This window comes from Populus euphratica, unplaced genomic scaffold (assembly GCF_000495115.2).
Source record: "Populus euphratica unplaced genomic scaffold, PopEup_1.0 scaffold71.1, whole genome shotgun sequence".
Taxonomy (NCBI): domain Eukaryota; kingdom Viridiplantae; phylum Streptophyta; class Magnoliopsida; order Malpighiales; family Salicaceae; genus Populus; species Populus euphratica.
Genome location: NW_011499949.1, coordinates 693,228 through 708,123, shown reverse-complemented (window position 1 = coordinate 708,123; position 14,896 = coordinate 693,228). Strand labels below are relative to the sequence as shown.

Sequence of the window (14,896 nt, the reverse complement as noted above, 5' to 3'; positions counted from 1 at the left end):
TGATTTAAAAAATATTTTTAATTGTAATTTCTTTGAAAAATTAGTGTTTTTATTAAAAATGTTATGAAATGAGTTTTTTATGTAAAATAAAAACTATCTCACCAGCAAAATAATTTTTTATTGACAAATAAAAAAAAGCTGGATCTCAAAATTTATGGCTAAGAATCATAGTTTGTAGATTCAGTCCTGTTTAAAGCCTGAGTTTCAGGTTTTGACTGGATTATTGAATTTTTGACTGAATTATTAAATTTTAATAGAGTTATTAACAATTTAGGTTAATTTTTTTAAATTAAAATAATATTATTTTAATAAAAAAATTAATAAATTGTAACTAGGTTTTTAATTTACGCTTGTTACCGCAACTAAGTTATATTAATTTTTTTTTTCTTCAATCCGTCTGATTCCAGCTCCAGGTCCATCTACCAAGCCGGACCAAGTGTCATAACTTTGTTAAGAATAAAAACCGTGGGCTGTCCACAACTCTATTGGGCAACAAGACCCAGCCCATAACCCAAACCCAAACCCAAAACCCACCGTTCTTGAAGAACAACACTGAGGCAGTCGTGTCTGATCTGTGTTGTCTTGAGATCGAAGAAAACCTTTCTTGTTAAAACAACATAAAAACCACTAGATAGATAGAAGTTAAAGAAAATTACCTAAAAGGAAAGCTTGAGCGATGAGCAGCATAGGAACAGGCTACGATCTATCCGTCACTACTTTCTCACCGGATGGCCGTGTTTTTCAGATCGAATACGCTGCTAAAGCCGTCGATAACAGCGGGTCATTTTTTTTTACTCTAAAATTTCTTGATACTTTTGAATTTCTAGACCAATGTTCTTGCTTTGTGTTGTCTTACTAGCATTACAGTATTTAGTGTTTTTTCTTTTATTTTGTTCATACTATTTTTTTTTTTGCAGTACTGTTATTGGCATCAAGTGCAAAGATGGGATTGTTATGGTATAAATTTATCTCTTTCTTTAGAAAAATGGAATTTTCTACTTGCATTCATTGTAATTGTAATTATAATTATAAAATCGTTTAATTTTAGGGTGTGGAGAAGCTAATAGCGTCGAAGATGATGTTACCCGGTTCCAATAGGAGAATTCACTCCGTTCATCGTCATTCCGGCATGGTACTGCTTTGTCATTTTTTATGTTTGTGTAAAAAGTTGCAGAAATTTAAGAAAAAAAGATGGGATTTTTTTTTCATTACAGTGTTTGTAGCTAATTAGAGCTCAATATGTTGTTTTTTATTGTTTTGGATGAAGATTTATATTGAAAATTAATGCAAATTTGTGGTCGAGGATAATATACATGACATCAGTGTTTTTGATTTCTAATGGGATTTAATGTTGATTTATGTAGCTAAAATGTCAGTTTATACGTGTAGTTTGCTTTTAGCATACCTGATAAAATTGGGTTTTGTTTAGGGTCAGTAGGCTTCGATTCTGATGCTGTAATGGTTCATCCTTGAAATTAAAGAAGAAACAAGTTTTAATTTGAATGGATTGGAGATGGGTTTTCACGAGACATGGTCAAAGCAAATGATTATTGTTTTGCAGAAGGTTTAACTTAGTCTATGAGTTAAGAGTTTGTTTGGTGTGATGCTGGGGTTTTGGCTTCTCCAATAAAACTCTATCGCAGAGGCTAGGTCAAACTTAAGTGGAAGAACATATAGCATGTATTCATGCATTCCTTAACGAGAAGAGAGTGGGAGTAGTTCCTTTCTAGTTATTTCAAAGGAAGATGTGCTGTAGGAGGTATAAGGAAAGGTTTACTGTTCTGGTCTTAAAATCAAACACTTTGATGAAGAATATTTTATTGTTTGTGCAACTGTATGCAAGCAAACATTAACTGTCTGTCTTTCATATTTCAAATGTCAGGCTGTTGCTGGTTTAGCGGCTGATGGTAGACAAATCGTCGCACGTGCCAAAAGTGAGGCATCCAATTATCAGAGGTTTGTTTTTGAACAATGCCTTGTAGTTGTAGTTGAAGTGTTATTTTTACTCTGAAGCCTGCTTGAGTATTAAATAGAAGCCAATAGATTGTTACAAATCCTAATCAATTGGCTTTTGGTAGTGGATGTTGGAGGACTGAAAGCATTTTTATTTTATTTTTATTTTGAGTGCTTTGGGCTCAGTTGTGACCCAGTCACTGAAAATTAGCATGCAATTCATATAACTTCCCATGATCAACTACCAGGACTGGGGACAGTAGTATGTGTCATTTATGCCCTGCTATGCAGCATGTGTTAGTGAGCCCTAAACTTGATGATAGCTCAGCCTGCTACATTAAACTAATTTGAGTTGTATGGGATCAAGATTCAAGACACCACATATTGTAAAGTTGGTGCTTGGACAGCACTTGTTTGTCTAAGGCCTTTGCTATCTGTTCAGTATGACAAGATTTCTATTAAAAGCCGCTGCTACATGCTTGGTCATCAATCACCCCAAGATCCCCATTCTTGCCAGTTGTTTGCTCAGATATCATCTTTGTTCAAGATTGGAGATGAGGCGCTGTATCATGATTCAATTTGCCTTGTGGATCTCTTAGACCTTAAGTTTGCTAATTCTGAGTGTCATTATGATTTTGTAGTGTTTATGGTGAAGCCATTCCTGTCAAGGAGCTCGCTGAACGTGTTGCTAGTTATGTGCATTTGTGCACTCTGTATTGGTGGCTCAGGTAAGTAAAATTCCTTTTATTTTTTGTTGAAATGTCTTCTAAATCTGTTCTTTCCACCATTTAGCCTTAAGAAAAAACTACATAAAAGTTGTTATGCTGCAGGCCATTTGGTTGTGGGGTGATTCTCGGTGGTTATGACAGAGATGGACCACAATTATACATGGTTGAACCATCTGGCATCTCCTATGTGAGTTGATTTGTTCTCGTTTTGCCTGTTTCCTTTGCAATGTTTCTCCCTTTCAATTTTGTTTCTTGGTGTGTTTTTTATCTAGTGCTGTGTTGTTTGATTTGATGTAGAGGTATTTTGGCGCTGCTATAGGGAAAGGGAAGCAGGCTGCTAAAACGTAAGTAATATTTGTTTTTTGTTTGGTGAGTGTATGATTTTATAATAAGGATTTGTGACATGATTGAAATTTAGAAGGTGATGTTCATTTATTTGTTCAGCTCTTTGAATATAATGTACTCTCATCTGAAGCCAATTTATCAATTGATAAAGGAACCATTTTTATTGTAGGAAATGATCTTTACAAAAGGTTCAATTTTGTTAGCCTCGTTTCAAATTAAATTGGTTGTTGCATTTCTGCAATTTATGTTATCGTTTAGCTAATGTTTAGTTTTTATTCTTTTTTCCTTTTAAAATGATTGAATTGATGCCGTGGACAGAGAAATTGAAAAGTTGAAGCTGTCTGAAATGACATGCCGAGAAGGTGTCCTTGAAGTAGCCAAAATGTGAGCGCTCCAATTTCTTATTCTCATTCTCTTCTTTCTTGCACGTATGTATTTTTGTCAATTATCATTGCATTCAATATATTTTTCTCTGTTTTCTTTCGAATCTGGATCTTTTGGCAAGGATTCTATTGGTTCAACAATGTTTGGCAACCCTTGGCTCCTCTTTTCTCCTTCCTTCCCTTTTAAATCCTTGTTGATGCCTTTGGTAAATTTTAGATGATGTAATAGCATTCATATAGCTTTCAACATCTGAGCTTAATCACCACTTTAAGTGATTTAGACAAATTTTGATGAAAAGAACCCTTCTTATTGGACATTATCTGCATTTGTAACTGTCATATCAATAGAAACCAGAGAATTGATTCATAAAATAGAGGAAGAACCCCCCCCCTCTCCATGTGGGTGCGGTGCATTCTTTGTATTGATATCTTCTTTCTCCCTTGATCAGCATTTACAAGTTACATGATGAAGCAAAGGACAAGGCCTTTGAACTTGAAATGAGTTGGGTTTGCGACGAGTCAAAGAGACAGCATCAAAAGGTAATTCTGGTTCATTCTCAATTTGATAATCACATGCATTGATCATATCCTGGAGCAGAAACATGAAAATGTGGACTTTCACTTCTTATTTTAATAAAATCTTCACTTACAATGCATGACTGGCAGAGTTATTTGCAGCCTGGCATTTTTGGAGACATTAGTTTCTGTAATTGAAGAAAAGGAAGCTAGTGTTCACTAGTCCTAGTTTCCACTTGGAATTTGTGTGCTCCTGTGTGTCTGCTGTAGTGTAGAAGGAAACTAGCCCTGTTTTTTTATTTCATTATTAGAAGCTACATTGCAATTTTTATGTGAAAGCCAGACTTCTCTTGCTGTTCTTAACTAATTCAGCATCAAGGAGAAGTGGGGCATTGTTATTATGGAATGAAAGATGATGTAACTATATGATGACCATCTTGTCCAATAACCAGTTCATATAGTAATTCTTTCTTGATGTTGTTTTCTTATACACTATGAGTCGAGTGTTAGATGTTCTTACTATGAATCGTGTGTTAAATGTTCTTACTGTGGGCTTCAGGTTCCTGATGAACTCTTAGAGGAAGCCAAGGCTGCAGCTAGGATTGCACTTGAAGAAATGGATGCTGATTAAAAAGCTTAATTCAGCTAGGCCAGGCACGATCCATAAGATGATTTTATTTTGATTGGGTTCTCATTGTTACATTCAAAATCTTTTTTGTGAATGGCCACAATATCATCCAGGAGCTTATTCCGAATTCTTGTCATGCATTTAATTGGTATTTTCTTAAAACCAATTTGGTCCCTCATAAACTCTGCTCATGTCCAAAGTTTGGAGTCATTTTTTTTGTCATTATCCTTTCTTTTTCTTGTGAGCTCACTTCTTTTAACAAATGAGGGGAAAACATTGAAAATAAGTTTTGATTTCTGTTTGTTAGAGGGAAAGTCTCATCTAAGGGTGTGTTTGTCAGAGAAAGGATGGATTGTGAAAAGTGGAAGGAGAGGAGAAACGGTTAGCTTATCATCCATCTAGATGTTTGATCAACAAAAATGGGGAAGGATAATAAATAGTTAATTTATCCAAACTAAAAGCGCTCTGAAACTTATAAATGAATGGAAGTAGAGGATCTAATCTGTCCAAATTGAGAGGTTTGATAAATTATTTTATAACCTTAATTTCAAAAGCATTTTTAACCAAACACATTAAACTATTTTTTCTCTAATCTCAATTTCAACCATAGTTTTAACCAAACATCTATTTTTTTAAATCAACCTCAATTAAAAGTACTTTTTATAAAATAACTTTTTTCAAACTACAACTATAACAGCTACTATAATACCAAACACACTCTTATATAAGATATTTTTTTAAATCAACCTCAATTAAAAGTACTTTTTATAAAATAACTTTTTTCAAACTACAACTATAACAGCTACTATAATACCAAACACACTCTTATATGATCGTATGTAAATGTTAAACATATCTTCTGACAGATTGATGAACACTCACATACACCTTGCTTGTTTGTTTCTCAGTAAAAGTATCCCGGATTGCAGGTCCTCTTCCATGTTTGTTTGTTTCACCTTTATACTGTATATCATAAATGAAAGAACATGAGATTTAATACAAAGAACTTGTTACAGTAACGACTTCTTGAATTCGTTAGTACCTGGTAAGCCGATGAGGATGTTCCCAGAACGAAATCATCTGGAAAAGAGTGATGAAATTGGGGTCCATGCTGAAATAGTGGTTCATGCATGGAGAGGAATTGACGAAACACCATAATGATGCCCGGAAAATAAAACTTATGCCAGCTCTATCATCAAAGCAAAAAACTTACTAGCCCTTTAAAAGAAAACCCTTTTGATGAGATCTCACCAGCATTGTTTTAAAATCTAGACCGTCCGGGTAATGCTTCCGAAATCTAAACCTAGACCGGTCTGGTTTTTAGAAAAAGCAAAGACTAATAACTTATTCAAGGAGGATTTGAAATTCAAAATCTTATAAAATAATAATAATTCAAGCAACAACAAGTGTTCCATTTCCCTTGGTCTCTCCCTCTTCTATTTCATTTCTTGGACATATCTTAGAAAAACATCCCGACACTAGACATCTAGTTTCAGATTTTATCCTACATAAATCTTTGTATTGATTTTACCCCCCAAGTCTTGTAAATTTTCCATTAAATAGTTCTAATAAAAGGATTCAATATATAGAAGATAACCTTACGATTCCTAAGAATATATTTTTTTAATCAGAAAACTTCAAAGAAATTTACAAGATTTTGAGCATGTCAATCAGTAATCCAACAAGCCCAAGAAAAATTTGAAGATTTCAAATCACACGCTGATCAGTTGGGCACACACATGATGGCATGAGCCCATCGTCCAAGCAAATCCTGATAGTTCAAATTAGACTATCAAATTTCTCGGTTCACTGTCATTTAACTATCCGATAGCATTTAGAAAGTCTGATTCAGTCATTAAAGATTTACCTAGAAAACCATGATCGAAAGGAGAAACCTCTAGGGATTTCAAGACTCGATGTGCAAAATTATTAGATTAATGAACATGTATTTTTTATTTATAAATATTTAATATTATATCTCAAGTAAACTCGCCATCAAAACAAAAATATTAGCATATGTATATAATTAGATCTTTGAGGTCCGAACTTGAAGCTTAGATAAATGTTCATTCCTTTTTTTAATAAAAAGACTGATTTTCTTCTTCTTCTTTTTCATGTTACTTGATTTTTTTAAAATTTAATCCTTCCTCATTATTTTTATTTGAGATTTTACTTGTAACTTGTTCTGATGGTCTAAATATAAAGATATCATGAAATACCTATTGATAAAATAAAATAAAATTTTGTTAATAAAAAATAATTAAGCATTAAAAAGTCAAAATTAAAACTAAAACAAACATTATAGGTGGTTGAAGTTATCAAGTATAATATCTTGGTTGGTGCATATATTACATGTGCCAGAGTGTGGAGAAAATCATTATGTTCCAATAATACATGCAGCAGCTCTCTTTAGCATCCAATCACTAGCTTTTTTTTTTTTCACTAGCTTTTTTTTTATAGATTAACGTGGGTATTCGGGTCAGCTTGTGCGCACCACGACTAATCCCACGGGCCCTGAAGTTAATGACCATGTAAGCTTCCAGTGGCCATCATATGAGCAACCAATGACTCGAACTTGAGACCACAGAGGGAGCAAACCCCTTGATCCCAAATCTTTACCACTTGGCCACCACCTAGATAGTTAATCACTAGCTTTTTGGTTGTATTGAAAGCAGCACGACAAGAACTTTCTAGTAAGGTGACGCATGTCGGTAAAGAAGCAGTAGTGAAGCTTTAACAACATTTTTTTTTCTTCTCCCTCTTTTTTCTCTTTTGTTTTCTAGGAATTCACACTTGTTTAGCTAAAATTAAAAGGTGACATATCCTTTTGTTTTAATATCAAATTTAATATTTTTTTTAATTGCTATATTTTTAGATTTTTTTAAATTATTTTTTAAATTATTTAATTTAATATTAATTTGATTAAAAATTAAAATTTATAATTTTTTTTAATGGAATAAGGTAATTTAAAAATAAATTAAATATTTTTTTTATTTTTATTCATCAAATACTTGATTGATTTGGGAATTTGGTTATTAATTTGCATGATCAGGTTTGTAGGGTTTAAAGGACATAGACGGGTTTGCTAGTTCTTGTTTTTCTTTTTTAATATTGTTTATTTATTATCTTTGATTTTTATAATATAAAAAAATAAAATTAACCTATTAAATCTAATTGTGTGTTATATGAATTTTTTTTATTTTTTAAAATATTTATTTGAGAATGTGATAAATATTTTTTATTTAAAAATATATCAATATATATATATATATATATTAATTTTTTATATCAATACATCAAAATTATCTAAAACATATAAAAAAAATCTTTTAAATATAGTTAGATTATATTTTCAATCACCATCTAAAACATGTTATCAGTGCTCATATGAAATATTTTCAATAGCATAGTTTCGGATAATAGAATAAAAATTATTTTTTATTTGATAATATATTAAAATAATATTTTTTATTTATAAAAATATATTTTTATTATTAACACATTAAAAAATATAAAAATTTAATTTAATTTAATTTAATTTTTTTTAATGTACCGAAGTGCCAAACATGAGCTAAAACACCCATAAAATGCCCTGGACCATTTTCAAGGGTTTTCCGAATATCGAACAAAACTGATTCCTTTCTCTACTGTAAGAACACACAGTCGAGATTTTCTGCTCTATCAACAATGGGTTCAGGTGTTTTTTCGAATTTATATCATCAAATCCACTTAATTAGCAAAACCCCATAAATAAATTTTGCCTTTTCTTTTATTCTTAATTGTTGCGAATATATTTTCAGATGCTGATATGGAGGATTATGGGTTCGAGTACTCAGACGAAGAGCCTGAGGAACAAGATGTTGATATTGAGAATCAATATTACAATTCTAAAGGTTCTTTATTTTCTTTCTTTATAGTTATTTTTTTATTTATTAAATGGGTCTTTATTTATCAATTTATTTATTGATTGTTATTTGGTGCAAAATCGAGTGTTGTCATTGATAATCGATAATGGGTTCTTATAGTTTTACGGGAAAGGGTGATATTGCTTGTTGATGTTTATTTGTGCAAATTATTTATTATTATTTTTTTTTTCAAGTTGGGCTTGGATTTGATTTGACAAGAGAAAAAGAAAACCCTTGGATTTTTTTCTAGGTTAGCCCAAATAGATTGGGTGCTTTTGAAGTGATGATCTTTAGAATGTCTCTCTGGGTACTTTCGGATTTAAGTTGAGCGAGTGGGTCTAGATTGATTTTTCGGTTTTAAAAGACTATGTTTAGTCGCGAAGTGTCATCGGTCTGGACATAGATAAACGAGTAGTCGCTGCATGTTTTATTATTGTCGTTGTTGTATCTTGGGTCGTGATTTTTTTCCATTCTCATTATTCTTCTCATATGCTCATGTATGATTTATTTTCTTGGTTGAAAGGCTTTGTTGCATGGTTTATTATTTTCATTAGCAGGTTTAATTAACTAGCATTGATGTGGCATTATCTGCTATCTTGTGATTAGCAGTTTTCATGTAGTCAAACCGTTAGTTGTTCTTAACATGCTTTTTGTATATTTTGTATCTGTTGTAATTTTCCTTTTCCTTTTCCTTTTCATTGTTGCCACACAAAGGTTTGGTTGAAACGGACCCAGAAGGAGCACTTGCAGGTTTTGCTGAAGTAGTTAGCATGGAACCAGAGAAGGCAGAATGGTGAGTAATTTCCAACTGTCTTGTTAATGAAATTGGATCTGCAGAATGTAATTACTAACACTTTCAATTCTGCTATAATTACTTTGAGCGTATGGCTCTCAGTTTCACCTTTCACTCTCTCCCTCTCATTTCAAATTGAATTTTGTAAGGTAGATAATCTTCATTGGAAGTATGGAGGATCTGATATGCAAATCAAGGTTGCAAACATTTTCTGCAATTAAGCTTTGGAAAATCAGCACAATTCTAAGTTTTGTTGATCTTGTCCTATCTAACTAATGTGGTTCTTGCACTTGATATCTACAACAGCGAATCTTTGTGTAGCATGAGCTTTATGTAGCTAGCAGACAAGTGGATGATTTGGCTAAAGAATTACTTGCTAAAAACTAATTCACTATACATCATTGTACAGAGGTATTGTGGGTTTGAAGCTATCTTTTTAAGTGGTATTAACTTTGAGAGTTCATTCAAGTAGTATCCAGATTAGCATGATAGACACTCTTTTCCATCCAGAAACCAAGTGGCTTTAACATGTATCTGAGTGTGATATACAGGTCATATATGTCATGCATGCATGTATTATCTCACTTAATATTAATAAATTATACCAGTTTAATGTGCTGCAGTCTAATTGACTTTAGAGGGAGTTGAAAGGTTGACTTAAAGGGGAATGACATGGGTGGATAAAGGGACAGTCGCATTCTTCCTTTGTCTGCTAATATTTGTCAATGCTCTTTACATTTCAAAATACTTTGTCAATGCTCTTTACACTGCTGGAGAGGTGACATGGAAGTAGCTAATAGCCTTCGCCTCTGTACTGCTATTAAAATTGTTTCTTTGTTCTTATGAGGCATAAACTGCTTTGGTTTTGTATGTCTTCTCAAATAATTACCTAGAATTATTTATTTCTGTAAGCTAATTTTTTATAAGAAAAATCTTCTTGTTACCAGGGGATTCAAAGCATTAAAACAAACAGTTAAGCTTTATTATCGATTGGCGAGATATAAAGAAATGATGGAAGCATATAGGGAGATGCTGACATACATCAAATCAGCGGTGACTCGAAATTACAGTGAGAAATGTATAAACAATATCATGGACTTTGTTTCTGGATCAGCTAGTCAGAACTTTGGTCTCCTAAAAGAGTTTTATCAGACCACTTTGAAGGCTCTTGAAGAGGCAAAGAATGAGGTTGGAATTCTTCACCGTAATCTTCTCAGCACCCTTTATGTCAAGATGTTCATTAACTTCGTTCTCTTGTTATACAGAGACTTTGGTTCAAGACAAATCTTAAGCTTTGCAAGATTTGGTTTGATATGGGTGAATATGGGCGGATGAGTAAGGTACCTTGTCTAATTCATTTTCTAGCTTTCCCTTTCCTTTTTTTCTTTTTTCCCTGCAGTACTGGTTATGTAATTGATTCATTGTACATGACAGATTCTGAAGGAACTCCACAAATCTTGTCAAAGAGAAGATGGCACGGATGATCAGAAGAAAGGTAGCCAACTTTTGGAAGTCTATGCAATTGAGATTCAAATGTATACTGAAACTAAGAATAACAAAAAGCTCAAGGTAAGAATTTTCCAGTATTTAGCTTGTGCTTTTGCTTGTGTATTTAGAATTGGATGATATAGTATATACTGTAATAAATGTATTGAGCTTTCCTAATCTCCGTGGGAGTTTAATACCAGTTAAACAAATATGTGTGATTGAGCTATTTTCTATCCTTGAGGTTTTTTTTCCTTTTACCTGAGTGCTTTGACCGTGCATTTTCATGAAGTAATGTCTACGTAACCTGTCAATTCATTATTTTTTCAACTGATAACATGAAATTTGATAAGGACTTGGCTTAGAGGGTATGCAATTTTATGAGCTAATGTCCTGCTTTCATATTTCATTAATGAACATCCTCAAGGTGCTTGTTTAGGTTGTAGGAAAATCAGAAAAACTTCTATGGAAGCAATCTCCACCTCGTATATTAAACAGATCGAGTAGGATTTCATATTGTTTGTAGAATTCAAACACAAAATGCTTTGGTTTTTTATTATTCAGTGGTGCCCATTTGACAAAATTGTTAGGCCTGGTAAGTCTTAAGAGCAGGATATGGTGTTCTCCAAAGGTATGATGTTGATACTAAGCTCAATACACACATGCCTTGTATCTGGTTTCCCTGATAATGTAGGTCAATTTTGGTATCCTGCATGGAGTATATACTAACTCACATTAGGGATTTCTCATTCCAATCTACCACATGTTTTTGATGAAACATAAAGGTTGCTGAGAGTCGTGTTATTGTTAGTATTGATGTTTTAATCTTCACTATCCACGCTTTAGTTTATCTGTTTGGTTGATTTAACATACTTTTTTTCATGCTGATTTAACATGAGGATTTGTTTCTTTTGATTTTCTCATGTAATTGTTTTTGAAATTTTTCCAGCAATTATACCAAAAGGCACTGGCTATCAAGTCAGCAATTCCACATCCGAGGATCATGGGAATAATCCGTGAATGTGGAGGGAAGATGCATATGGCAGAGCGTCAATGGGCTGAGGCAGCAACAGATTTTTTTGAAGCTTTTAAGAACTATGATGAAGCTGGAAACCAGAGACGCATACAATGCTTAAAGTATGTCTGCCTTTTCTTCTAGTATATATTTTTTTAATCTTATTTTTGGTCTTGTCATCATCTTCTCTCCCTTGACAAAGTATTAGTTTGTTTTGGTATCACCTACCTTGACTCATCAAAGTCTCAGTTATAAGCTAGCTGGTTAAGCTATGCCATTCTTTTCATCCTGTTGTTCTATGTATTACCTCCAAATTCTGGTTTATTGAGTGAAACAAAATGCATGCAAGATATTTTACGCCACTTTGCTGCCCTCCAATTGGAAATAAGCTTTGAAGTTGCAAATTAGTAAAACTCACTTAAAATCCAGATGTGGAAAAGAACTTTACAAGGTGCACTACATGGTGTACCATACTAATTGACAACAGCTGGATACAAGTATAAAGTAACAAAATGTGGATTGAAATTTGGGTTATAATAAATATATACGTCATCAATGTGACATATAACCATTTGAGGGGTTTTCTTGCAAGACATGTCTTGCCTTTACATTGCATCAATAGTCCATTACCAATGAGATTTCTGCCTGGATGAGAACTGCTGTTATGCCATTTTATCATCAAATGATCTAATCATCATGGTTGACAGGTACCTAGTTCTAGCTAATATGCTGATGGAATCTGAAGTAAATCCATTTGACGGTCAAGAGGCAAAACCGTAAGTACATTTATGATATTTATTGCTCTACAATCTCAATATTGGTCTTATATTTTCCTCTCCAGCTCATTTGTGTGTTCTCTAATGTTCGTTACTCTTCAGATATAAAAATGACCCTGAGATTTTGGCGATGACCAATCTCATAGCGGCATATCAACGAAATGAAATATTGGAGTTTGAGAAAATCCTCAAGGTATCATTAATGGACTCTGATGGGATTTAGAACGTTACACATTGGTAAAACTTTTTGTTGTTCCTCTGCTGACATTTAAGTTGTTCCTTGGGCTTTCTTCAGAGTAACAGAAGGACGATAATGGATGATCCCTTCATAAGAAATTATATTGAAGATTTATTGAAGAATGTGAGGACTCAAGTTCTGCTCAAACTTATTAAACCTTATACAAGAATCAGGATTCCTTTCATATCAAAGGTGAAGGCCATGTTTTCTTCTTACTGTTGCACTATTGTGTGCAATTACCGATGTTTAAGTTTTAATGTTATTATTTTTGAGGATCTTAAAACTTGACTGAGAATTTTAAGTGGATTGAGATTTTCTAGTCATATATTCCTAAGAAACTTCTATTTCCCGCGAACTTATAAATTCTATTGACTGGCAGGAACTCAACGTGCCAGAAAAAGATGTAGAACAGTTGTTGGTTTCACTTATATTGGATAATCGCATTGATGGACACATTGATCAAGTTAACAGGCTGTTAGAGCGCGGTGACAGGTAAAGCTTCTTCTCCTTTATTTCTGCCCTGGTCTACTGTCTGCTTGGCAGCTGAAATTGCATTTCCATTACATCTGTACAAAGATGCTGGGCTTTTATCACAGCCAACCATCTTCCTCACTGTCAAATGTCATGCAGGTCAAAGGGAATGAAGAAGTATACTGCTATTGAGAAATGGAACGCACAACTTAGGTCTCTTTATCAAACTGTCAGCAACCGGGTGTCTTGAGATTGCAGCGTTGTGTGATTTCCCTCCAAATTAGGCACTCTGGTTATACCAGTATTTTGGTGGATTCAAGAGCAAACTTTTCTTCTCTTTCGTGAGGCCTGAGTGTTAGAGACGTTGCTGCTGAGTTTGGTCCATAAATGAGTTATATGTTTAGCAGCGATTCATTTTGAAGAAAAAAAAATGTGAGTAGAGAATGTATAAATATGTAGCTTACTGATAATTTTGAATTTTTGATACTGAGAAAATTCACGTCTTACTGTTTATTTATTTGTTTTTCTCCATTCTTATTTTTACATTTCTTCTGCTGGCCTTTGGTTTCCATGTCAGTATCTTAAGAATGTCATAAGATATAATGGATTGCTGCAATGAGAGGCTCATGTGGCCTGCTTGCTTAAGATAGGAGGAGCTGGGTATTGTGTTGCATTCTGGGCGTAGCATTAAACATATGAACAGCAACTTGATATGTAATTGAATTACAACAGAATCAGTATCCTCCAATTAAGGCCCAGTGTCTCCTGGAACCTGGAAAAGTGCATCTGCATGTTGGCCCATCTCTGTTTTCTTTCGAAGGATAGATACGAGGATGGGGAAAAAATGAGTGCTTGCGTGGATCACAAGATGCAGAAAATCTTGACTCTTGATAGTAACTGGGGTGCCTTGTTTGTATCTCAGGAATCCTCTAATTTCTCTTGTTGGTTTACACAAGCTGTCACCAGGGCAAGTATGGGAAAGCATGAGGGCCCCTTTCAAGAACATTCCAGGCTTTTTGGATCATCCAAGTTCCTTGTCTCTGATCCTGTCTACAAAAATTAGACAATACTGGTCCAGTAATGTATCCATCTGCCGTATATAGGAGAGAATTATAAAAGTAGTAATGTATATGGATAGTGCTAGGAAATGTGTGGCTACATTTGGCCCCGATTACAAAATGGCTAAATGCTTAGACATGGCATTAGCTGGCATTCGTTGATAGAACAGCCATGCCCCATTTGAGGAGTGGTGGATCATGTTTTATATCCCACACAAATTACTTTGTTGAAGCTTCGCAATGGATCGGGTTTGGCTGACAGCTGAAGTTGCCGTTTATTTACGCGGCTGCGGCTATGTTTTAATTAAAATATAATTTATAGCCGTTTGATAAAAAAAAAATAGTTTATTTTATATGAATCCCATGTAATTTTAATTTTTAAAATACAGTTAAAAAAAATAGATAAATACTGCTTTTCATATACATGTTAATTGCATTGTTCAATAAACATAGCAATTAATAAAAAAGTGCAATTCACTGCATTGTTCACGGTGAATTGCACTGTTCACAGTGCAATTCACTTGCACTGTTCCTACAGGTTTTTTTTTATAGAATTTATTTAATTTTATTATATATTTTTAAGTGTTAATTTTATTAATATT

General features: G+C 33.5%; 3 protein-coding genes across 7 annotated transcripts in view; all 3 read left to right on the top strand.

Moving 5' to 3' along the window:
- Positions 1–555: 555 nt before the first annotated feature.
- On the top strand, positions 556–4,770 carry LOC105137837 (proteasome subunit alpha type-3). Its single transcript, XM_011043733.1, has 10 exons — positions 556–780; positions 918–957; positions 1,049–1,132; positions 1,883–1,956; positions 2,595–2,681; positions 2,784–2,868; positions 2,979–3,025; positions 3,345–3,410; positions 3,859–3,949; positions 4,485–4,770. The coding sequence occupies exons 1-10, from the start codon at positions 677–679 to the stop codon at positions 4,554–4,556; spliced, it is 750 nt and encodes a 249-aa protein (XP_011042035.1). The 5' UTR covers positions 556–676; the 3' UTR covers positions 4,557–4,770.
- Positions 4,771–5,962: 1,192 nt separating this feature from the next.
- The window catches only part of LOC105137836 (CBL-interacting protein kinase 32-like), a 22,227-nt gene continuing 13,293 nt past the window's right edge, over positions 5,963–14,896 (top strand). For all 5 annotated transcript variants that reach the window (XM_011043729.1, XM_011043732.1, XM_011043731.1 and 2 more), the window contains exon 1: positions 5,963–5,976. The gene's annotated coding sequence lies outside the window, so the exon portion shown is untranslated. The remainder of the gene's footprint in view (positions 5,977–14,896) is intronic.
- Positions 8,135–13,767, top strand: LOC105137835 (COP9 signalosome complex subunit 2). Its single transcript, XM_011043726.1, has 12 exons — positions 8,135–8,250; positions 8,354–8,446; positions 9,173–9,251; positions 10,199–10,439; positions 10,517–10,591; positions 10,686–10,820; positions 11,686–11,873; positions 12,459–12,527; positions 12,630–12,720; positions 12,823–12,957; positions 13,145–13,257; positions 13,396–13,767. Exons 1-12 carry the CDS (start codon positions 8,241–8,243, stop codon positions 13,484–13,486), a joined length of 1,320 nt encoding a protein of 439 aa, XP_011042028.1. The 5' UTR covers positions 8,135–8,240; the 3' UTR covers positions 13,487–13,767.